Source organism: Patagioenas fasciata, chromosome 7 (assembly GCF_037038585.1).
Source record: "Patagioenas fasciata isolate bPatFas1 chromosome 7, bPatFas1.hap1, whole genome shotgun sequence".
In the NCBI taxonomy this organism is placed as follows: Eukaryota; Metazoa; Chordata; class Aves; order Columbiformes; family Columbidae; genus Patagioenas; species Patagioenas fasciata.
Window position 1 is genome coordinate 17,392,466 of NC_092526.1, and position 9,291 is coordinate 17,401,756.

General features: G+C 59.5%; 2 protein-coding genes across 6 annotated transcripts in view; both read right to left on the reverse strand.

Moving 5' to 3' along the window:
* Positions 1–3,392, reverse strand: part of NHEJ1 (non-homologous end joining factor 1) — a 44,124-nt gene extending 40,732 nt beyond the window's left edge. Inside the window, exons 1-3 of one of the 4 annotated variants that reach the window (XM_065841176.2) lie at positions 3,155–3,392; positions 1,594–1,779; positions 488–697 (exon numbers count right to left, since the gene is read on the reverse strand). In XM_065841176.2, coding sequence (XP_065697248.1) covers positions 488–697; positions 1,594–1,779; positions 3,155–3,193 — 435 coding nt within the window. In that variant the 5' untranslated portion in view covers positions 3,194–3,392. Of the gene's footprint in view, positions 1–487; positions 698–1,593; positions 1,780–2,361; positions 2,430–3,154 lie in introns of those variants that run through there. The other 3 variants (XM_065841180.2, XM_065841178.2, XM_065841177.2) reach the window with 3 other exon arrangements.
* Positions 3,393–4,056: 664 nt separating this feature from the next.
* On the reverse strand, positions 4,057–8,777 carry SLC23A3 (solute carrier family 23 member 3). 2 transcript variants are annotated; one of them, XM_065841143.2, is made up of 12 exons: positions 8,556–8,777; positions 8,182–8,342; positions 7,597–7,691; positions 7,193–7,266; positions 6,708–6,889; positions 6,433–6,556; positions 5,949–6,096; positions 5,615–5,868; positions 5,316–5,421; positions 5,073–5,240; positions 4,775–4,870; positions 4,057–4,586 (listed from the first exon to the last, which is right to left on the reverse strand). In XM_065841143.2, exons 1-12 carry the CDS (start codon positions 8,661–8,663, stop codon positions 4,234–4,236), a joined length of 1,869 nt encoding a protein of 622 aa, XP_065697215.1. In that variant the 5' UTR covers positions 8,664–8,777; the 3' UTR covers positions 4,057–4,233. The 2 variants fall into 2 exon arrangements, with proteins under 2 accessions (XP_065697215.1, XP_065697216.1); XM_065841144.2 differs by lacking the exons at positions 6,708–6,889; positions 7,193–7,266; positions 7,597–7,691.
* Positions 8,778–9,291: the final 514 nt, after the last annotated feature.

Genomic DNA, 9,291 nt, shown 5'->3' on the forward strand with positions numbered 1-9,291 from the left:
GCTGGGTGCTGAGTTTGTGACAGGGACTGTTTCTCGAAAACCAAAATGTTAGGCAGCCCCACCATAAAAGCAATCCCTTAAAAGCTGGGAGACCCCGCTTTAGTTCCCTCCATTGTGGCAGGTCACCCACAGGTTCTCTGGGGGTACCTGCTGCTCTGTGCCCCGCTTCACAGCATGCACCAAAGAAGAACAGCACCATTCTGCTATGCGGGTGCTGGCAGGGCATTATCCCAAACTGGATGTCTCCCTGCCGCCCTGGTAGCAGTGGTGCTGGGCGGTCCCTGCCTCACTGCAAGGCTCAAACCAGGGTGCCAAAGCCTTAATGGGAAGAAATAGGGATAGTGAACCTTGTGAGGGGCAGCAGGCAGAGCCAGACACCCTACAGCCACCAGCACAACACAAGACCACCCCAAAGCCTCCAAACAATGAGAAGACAGTCCTTAATTTTGGCCATCTCCCGCCCCAAACTCCCCGCAGCTTTGCTCACCATCTCCACAGGAGCAAGGCAGCAGTGGAAGTCCCAGTAGAATGGCAGTCCCGAGAGCTCGCTCTTCACATGCAGGCTGAGCCCGCTGGCAGCACGGTGGCAGGAGAAGGAGGTGGCAGCATCCGGCTGCCCTGTCAGCAAGGGGCACATCAAGTTGCGCAAGCGGTGCAGGAAGGAGGATACGTGGACGGTCAGCCGCTTGTTCAGCTCCTAGGGAAAGACAAGGCTAGGGGTACAGCAATGCCCCAGGGAGCTCAGCAGTGGGAAAAAGCAGCAGAAACTGCAGCACAGAAAAAGCCAAACTACTTCTGTGTGTCTGAGTGCTGCAAAAAGCCACACCTAGACCTTGACTTCCAGTCCCATGACACAACTTTCCCTAGGGTTCTCCCAGGCTAGACATGCTAGGAAGGATCCCCTGTCCTGCCAGCCCATGGGGGGTCCAGGTGGTAGGCAGGGTGCAATGGTCTCCACTAGCCCATCTGCCCCACATGCCACCACAAGTGTTACAAGCTGTCTGAGAGCTGCCACAGCTCAGCTAACCTGCCTGAGCTGGATGATGATTGCCACTGCATGTCCCCCGCCTGCCACCAGCTGCTCAGCACAGCCACTCTGTGACAGGTGGACATGGCAGACAGGGTTGGCATGTTGGGGCCTGGACACAGGGGCTTGGGTGACAGGATGAGTTATGGACCATGTGTTTTGGGGGCCATGTTGACAGGATACCCCATGGGAGTCTGTTCCTTGCTATGAATGAGAACAGGACTCTCTCCATCACTGGTGGCAAGGCAGCACTGTTTCAAACCCCTCCTTAGTACACTGGTCCTGGGAAAACCAGCTGCACATCCAGCCCCCAAGCGAAATGAGCATGCCAGCCTCAGCCTGCAGCCACAGTGAACACCTGGTTGCTCTGGCTGTGCTAAATAGCCTGGCCCAGTCTCCAACCAGGGTGACAGAGCTTGTGCTCAGCCAGACAGGGACTTCCCAGGCCAGGTGTTTGCACCCCAGCCCTGTCAGATAGAACATCCACTGTTTCAGCAAGCAGTTTATGCTGGGACATCAGCTGCTGTGAGGAGAAAAGCAGGTCCCTAGACCTTCCAGATGCTCACCTTGGACCTTTGTCCCACAGCCTCAGCGTCTGCACTCTCATACCAGACACTGCTGAGGTCAGAGATCAGCAGGACGTAGCCAGTATCCCTGAAGCATGCTTTGGCAAGAAAAGCAGACTCGTCAAAGCAAACAGAAGCCCAGGGCTGTGTCAGGAGGCTGCTCTCCAGCTCTTCAGAGCCCTCCATCTGCAAGAGAGCAATCAGGTCTCGGCCTTACACCCCACTCAGGAAGACCCCAGTCCCTGTGGTGGCCTTACAGTGACCCTTGGTCCCTGCGTGCCCTGCCATGATGCCAGCCCCATCCTGTAGCTCAGAGGTGAGGATGCTCAGGCAGTTCTGGTCACACAAACCCCCACGCATGCATGCAGCTCTGCTGAGGTGGGCATTTTGGGGAGTTCTGTGCAGGGCTGTTCCTACCCCAGCCCACAATAAGGATGCCAAATGCACCAGCAGACACACAGCAATGTAGCTGCTGCCTCTCCAGTGTTATCTCAGGCTTGCTGCCATTAATATGGCAAGACCTCCACATACAAATTAACATTTAAGCTGCCCTGCTTGCATCAGAATGGACAGCAGGATACTGCAGCCCCCTCCTGCATGGATAACCAGTCCCTGCGAGCCACACACTGTCCCCTCCCTGCACTGAAACCAGCAGAGTGTCAGCAGCAGCCCATGCTGCTTCCCGCTCCTCCCCATGACAGGCCTGCCAAAACACTCGGGGACCTGGTGTCCCTGCAGGGCTGGGGCTCTGCGAAGTCGTGGAGTTACCCGAGGACAAGAGGAGCAGGCAGGCCAGAGGCTGTGCGGAGGTGAGCGATGCCGGCCGGAGGTGAAGGCCAGACTACGGCTCCCAGCATGCTGCTCACTTCCGCGGCGTGCAAGGGGCCCGGGCATGCCGGGATGCACAGCACCGCACGCCATGGGTCACCACTGCAGGAAAGCGGCCTCGGCTCTCGCTTCCTCAGGGCCCAGGAAGCAGCTGCTCCTGCTCCCTTACCTGCTGACAAGGACGGAGTGCCCAGTCTGGCACCCTCTGTTGTCACAGGAAGTGTCATTGCCAAGACACTGTGCAAAGCAATTAGGACTGAAATGCCTTAAGACGTTGTTTTGTGCTTGCTCTTCTTATGGAATGTCCTGGTACAAGTGCCCAGGTGGGGACAGCCCTCAGGTTGCAGGCACGGTACAGCCTGAAAAGGCAGCAGCAGGTAGTGGTTCCTGTCCCTTGCCCCTGGGTTTATCCTCTTGCCTCAGCAAGCCACAGGTTGCCTGCACAGGCACGGCACAGGGCAGGCAGCTGCAAGTGCTGCTCTCTCAGGCTTGTGCTGGGACCCAGTTGATGCACCCCAGCAAGCCTTGCATAGCTGGGGCTGCAGGTTCCTGTGTCCCCCATGCCTGGGCATGGGCTCACAAAACACCACAGAGCAGGGCAGTGTCAGCCTGGCAGAGGCCATGGGCACTGCACAGCTCCCAGCCTCCTCCAAACCGAGTGCAGCCCCATCCTTGCCCTGGGTAATGACCCCTCCCAGCCCCCAGCACCAACGTGCTGACTGTGATCCCTCACCTGTGCCCCATGCACTGAGGCCATCCACCCTGCACGCATAAACTTACCCCTCTCACACGCCCCTGAGCCCCACTTGCACCCTGTTCGCACTCCCCACTCACTCACTGCTCTCCCCGCCGTGCAGGCTGCAGCCGCCCCCGGGGCGGGGCCGGGGGGAGTGCATCCGGAGGGGGTGCCAGGGGAGGGGGAGCAGGCAGGGACTTCGGCGTGCAAGACCCAGACAGTGTGCAGGACAGATTGGGTTGCATGGCCAGATTAGCGTGCAGAAGTATTTGGGATGCGGGACCCACTTGGACTTCAGGCGCCGGCAGCCAGTTCAGTCCGGTGGAGGCAACACTGGGAGTACCCAGCCCTGCCTGCGGACTCTGATCTGCTGTAAATGCTGGAGCAGTGAGCAGGGCTGGTGCAGACTCTGCTGCAGACAGCATAACCAGGCGGTAGCGGGAAACTAGCCCAGGCACTGACCTTAAGCACAGCGGTCAAAGACGATGTTTGTTTGTTTGTATTCCCCAGAGAAAGCTGCTGCTGAATTGTTTAACAGCAGTAGCAATACCTGGGGGGGAAGCTGAGCAGTGAACAGTCCTGGGATCACCCCACCCCTGAAGTAGGCATGGACACAGTCAGGATATGGCCATGGGGAGGGGGAGAGCCAGCCCTTCCTGGACATGGTGCCAGCAGGTGAGCAGAACCCTGAGCATCAGCCTTTTGAGGCTGGGCACAACACTGGGCCCCAGCTGCATCCACAGTATGATGGTGGGCTATAGGGGCACCCACATCCCCAGCTACAGTGGCTTCAGGTGGCTATGCCCTTGGCAGTCACAGTCCTCAGGGCACCAGGGGACGGTAGGCTAGCAGCTCCTTCGCAAATCCTGGTTGGAAAGGAAAACCCCAGAAAGAGCAAAGTTGGTTGAAGGTTTTTATAGCTTACTCCCAAGCAGGGAAACGAGGTTCATGCTGGGAGTGTGGAAGCACAGATCCTTCCAGTCCATGGGAGCTTCAGAAACAAGGAGCAAAAGCAGCTCCGAGCTGCTTTGAGGGCACAGCCCTAGGCCCCCTTGAGGTATTACTGTGCCGTGGGGTCAGGCCACAGTGTGCCATGAGGGCATCTCCATCTCAGTCAGCCTCCCAGATGGCTGTGGCTCCCCTGAGCCCAGTTTGGGGAGCAGGTGTGTCCCTTCCCCTGGGGCAACAGTCCCCTCCTCAGGGGCACGGCTGCCCTCCTCCTCTTCTTCCTCCTCCTTCTCTTCCTCACTCCTTGGGCAGAGGAAGCAGCAGGGGAAGGCTTTGCAGGAGGATGGCAGCATCTGCCTCAGCCTGGTGGGGAGTCCATACATCTGGCTGCTTGCACCCCTCCCTCCATGGGAGTGGCCATCACCTGCCCCAGCTTTCCATGGCACCAGCTCAGAGAACAGCCCTCGTTCCTCCAGGGTTCCTGTAGGCAGGGTGGTGGGCAGTGAGATGGGAGTACTTTTCTTCACCTGCACCCTCCTGCCTCACACCAGTCTCAGGACCCCCAGCAGAGCTGCGGGGAGGTAAAGCCAGTGTCTCAGGGACAGGCCCATGGCCAGATCCAGCCCTCAGAACATGGGGTCACAAAGAGCACCTGGAGCAGCCCCTCACCTGAGACTGTGTTCTCCATGAAAAATGACAAGAAGCCAGTTAAGAAGACAGGCACCATGAGCAGGGAGAGGAAGAGGAGGTCCAGGGGCACCCAACCTGCAGGGACAGTGCCAGAATCATCCAGGATGTCCCAGCCCAACAACGGAGAAGGCACAGGAGCCGCCACAGCAGATCCGGGGCTTGCAGAGAGAGCTGCCTGCTGCTGTGAGCTGCCTCAACCTCCCAGGACATCAGAGATGCGTGGTCACCATGCCATGGGGCCTGATGGTTTGCCTTGCCTGGGGAATGTCCCTACTACCTGTGGCCAGGTGAGCCGGAGCTGTGCTGAGCCACCGCGGCACCAGCAGAGCCATGAACATGGTGAAGCCGACAATGAAGATGTTCCTCCCTGAGTCGATGTCCGCGTACTGGAAGTAGGAGATCCCCGTGCCCACGGCCACAGCATAGGTGATGCACAGCACCCCCCCTGGAAGGGACAAGAGTCAGGCAGTGCCAGGCAGGTTGCAGGCACCGCAGTGCAGGGGAAGGGCAGGGCACCCACCATGAACTGCCAGTGGGATGTGGGTGAAGAGCCCTGCCAGCCTCGGGGACATGCCCAGCACTACGCACGCCAGCGCACTTACTTGCACTGAGTGGCGAGAGCCAGCCTGGTAGAAAGGAGGATGAGAAAGTGAAGATGGGGACTGTCACCCCCCCCATTCTGTCCCCCCAATAGTGCCATACAGACCTGCCTTTCCCAGCACTGGCTCAGTGACAGCCTGGGTACTACAGGTCCCCTGCACCCCCTGCTCCATTGCCTCCCCATCTGTTGCCAACCTTCCTTCCCCCACCCGGGCGTACCTGCGTGAGGCCAGCTGCGCAGGCGTTGGCGATGCTAGCAGCCGTGCCCCCTGGGGTGCCCAGCAGCCCTGCTAGGAGGCTGCCCAGCCCCTCCATGCAGAGCCCTCGGTTGCAGGCATGGGGGGGCAGCCGAGGGGCTCTCAGCAGTTTCCCACACAGGACATAGCAGCCCACTGAGTTCATGCTGCAACTGATGGCCATGGCAATGCCCGCTGCCAGCGCCCGGGTGGTGAGCAAAGGCCAGCCCCACTCACCTGCAGCGGAAAGAGAGGGGACGAGTGATGGGGGCTCTGGTTGAGGATGGATGGCTGCACCTAGCTCTGCTGATCCCCACCTGCGTAGGGGATGCGAAGCCAAGGGGCATGGGAGGTGCTGTTGGCCCAGGACAGCTGTGCTGTGGCTGGGTCCAGTGATTCCCATGGGACATGGAGGTGGCTGAGGATGGCACAGACAATGCAGACACCAGCAAATGGGAGCAGTACCTGCAAGGCAGCAAGGGGAATCTCAACAGGGGACCTTCCTCCCCTGACTGCTCTGCCCCAAACAACAGGTCATTGTCCTGTCACCTTTCCCAAGGAGCCATGCCACAACTCCCCTTACCCCTGCAGGAGCAGCCCAGGCTCTGCTGCTCCAACACACTTGAGCACAGGTCCCCTACACTCCCCCAGCAGCACTCAGGCTCTGGGAGCCACAGCAGGACTTCTCACCCCTGCCTCTGCTCCCAGCACCCAGGTCCCCCCTAACCCCACAACAAAGATCCAGGCTCAGAAAGAAGCCTGGGCACAGTGAAGGGAGCAGGAGCAGACAAGCTACAGTACCGAGAACGTGCGTGGGGTGGGGATGGATGGCTCCGTGGGGCCACCCCGAGCCTGAGGCCAGGCACAGAAAGGCAAGCGGCAGGATCCCAGGTGCTGGGAGAAGATGACAGCAAGGAGCATGAGCCTAGAAGAGGGAGCACAGGTCACCACACAGCATCACAGAAATGGGGCTCCATAGGCATGCCATGCACAGCAGGCATGCCTCTCATTCCTCTCCCCATAACTAAGTAAAGCCCTGGGATCTGCACACCAGCATGGCCCCCAGGCTCACGTACAGCAGTGCTACCCCCCAGTTAGTGGAGCAGAAGAAAGCGGCCTCCTTGTATGCAGACAGCCCAATAATGGAGAGGCTGGGGGCCAGGACCATGGGCCCGCAGCGCCGCGCTGCCCACCCGCACACACCCAACACTCCCAGCAGCAGCTGAACCAGCCCAGAGACCAGCACGGCTCCAGAGACCTGCAGGAGAAAAGGACAGGACCCATGGGGCAGGATACACAGCAAGTAGCCCAACACCTTCCCTCAACCACAACCCAGCCACTGCCTCAGTAGCGTCACTTGTTCCCCTGCTCACCCCAAGCCAGGGAGAACACATGCACCACAATGCCCATAGCCTTTGTGCACCCCCTTGTGTCTCCCATACTCATGGCAATCCCCAGGAGGGCTGGAAGAGAGGCTGGGGGGTGTAGGGACCCAGGTAGCAACTGGGGTGTTGGTGGAGCAGGAGGATGGGGAGCCCCAGCCCAGCACAGGAGCACCCACCTCTTGCAGCAAGGCAGCCCGGCTCCCTGCAGCGGTGCAGTGTGGTGCAGGGCAGGTGCTGGCCACAGCCGTGCCTGGAGGGGAATTTTGGAGGGATGTGGTTCGTGTATACACTGGGCTCCTGGAGCTGGGTCCAAGAGCACACAGGGCAGAGGCTGCTGGCTGGAGAAGGGCCAGTGTGCCAGCATCCCCATAAACCCCAGCTCTGGGGAGGTGACCAGATGCATTGTAGGTGCACTCAGGGGTGAGCAGGGCGCTGCACACCATCACTAGAGGGGCCAGCAGGCAGGATCCCATGCTACCCCTCATCCCTATCCCGTGTGCTGGGCACCTGCTCATTCCTGTTCCCCTGGCACCAGCATGGCCCAGGCTCTGTGAAATGCAGGCTCCATGGCTGTGCTCACCATTTCTGTCTGTGCTGGTACCGAGGGACAGGTGGGAGCTCAGCACCATGGCAGGGACCAGGTACTCGAAGGATGGAATTTGAACCAGTGGCAGCCTGGGGAAGGGGGCAACAAGGGCACATTAGGGAAGAAAGCAGGGACAGGGCTGCTTGAGGAGTGAGGGATGGAAAGTGGAGGAGGTGGGAAACTCAAGGCGGCAGGAGGGCACCCAGTGTCCCAAATGTGCCCTAGCACACCCAAAGCACCAGCACATTAGGTGTGCACAGGTCAGGGGCTTTGCCAAAGCACATGAGTGAGGGCAGCGCAGGCTCTGGATGACCTGGAGGATCTCCATGTGATGCTGGAGCAAGGTAGCAAGGAGAAAGCACAAGTAGTTTTGCTAGAGAGACAAGTGAGAGGAAGATGCAATGACAGCAGGGAGGGAACAGCCATCCAGAGATGCAGGGCAAGGGGTTGTCCTTGTGCCTTCCCACCTCCAGCAAAGCCCAGCCTCCCCCAGCCTAGGAGGGAGCAGACACATGCCCTGCCATGGCATCACCCTCCTTCTGGTGACAGCTGCATCTCCCCTTCATCCCCCTTCCTCACCGGCTCCCTAGGGTGGTCTGCAGCACCGTGGAGATGCCACAGGCAAAGAAGCTGCGTGCCAGGAGCTCACTGGTGGCCTGCACATGGGGCGGCTCCTCAGGCAGGGTGGGCAGCAGGAAGAGGTGGAAGATGCAGAGCAAAGAGGCCTGCACAGCCAGGTGCTGCAGGGGTAAAAGAGGAGCTGGTCATGGACATCCCCTAGGCATTGCCCACCAGTGTCCAATCATCCTGCCTGCTCCCCTCCCAGCACACCCTGATCAGAGCCCCACACACCCTTCGCCTGGCAGGAGGCAGCCTCTGCCCTTCCACCCGTGGGGATCCATCCCAGCCCTCTCCCCATCGCTCTCTGGCCACTCACTGTGGTCCCCACTTACCTGAAGTGCTAAACAACAGCTCAGCAGCCAGGAGCACATGTTCTCCAGGGAACAAGATGTCAGTGTGGAGCTCCTGGCACCAGGCGCTCTGCAGTGGCCCCCATTCATGCTGGTATCTCCCCACACTGTTCTGGTGTGCAGTGCAGAGGGGGTGGGCAGGTTCCCACCCCCACAAGGGCTCCTCACAGCCCATGCACAGCTGAACTTCCACCTTCTGCAGAAGCTGCCCCAGGGTTAGCCATTAACTTGAGTTGGTGAGTAACCTGCCCTTGTGGCCAGGAATGCAAATATCACCTTGGGTTGTCACCATGAGGGCCAAGTGAGAGCCACCCATGCCCAGGACACCAGTTCTGTTCCAGTGCCAGCTGCCCAGGACCAGTCTTTGCCTCTTGTAGTACAGGGGGCAGGGACTAGTTGACAGCACAAACACCTCTTCCTTCATGTGTTTGGAGCACCCCCACCAACAGCATCCTCCAGCAGGCCCTGCCCAGGCTTGTTCCTCCCCAGCACAGCATCCCCTTGTCCTCCTGGCCCAGCCCTTCCTCACCATCAGACCCTGAGGAGCCTGTTAAAAGCTGCACATTTCCCTGCCAAGTCCTGTTATTCCCATTTGAGGGCACTGTACCCACAGCAGGAGGGTCTCTGATGGGGTCTTCCACATCCCCCATGCTTCTAGGAGGAGGCTGGGTGCTCCTAGAAGGAGGGCATCAAATCCCACCCCGGACAAGAGTTGCTC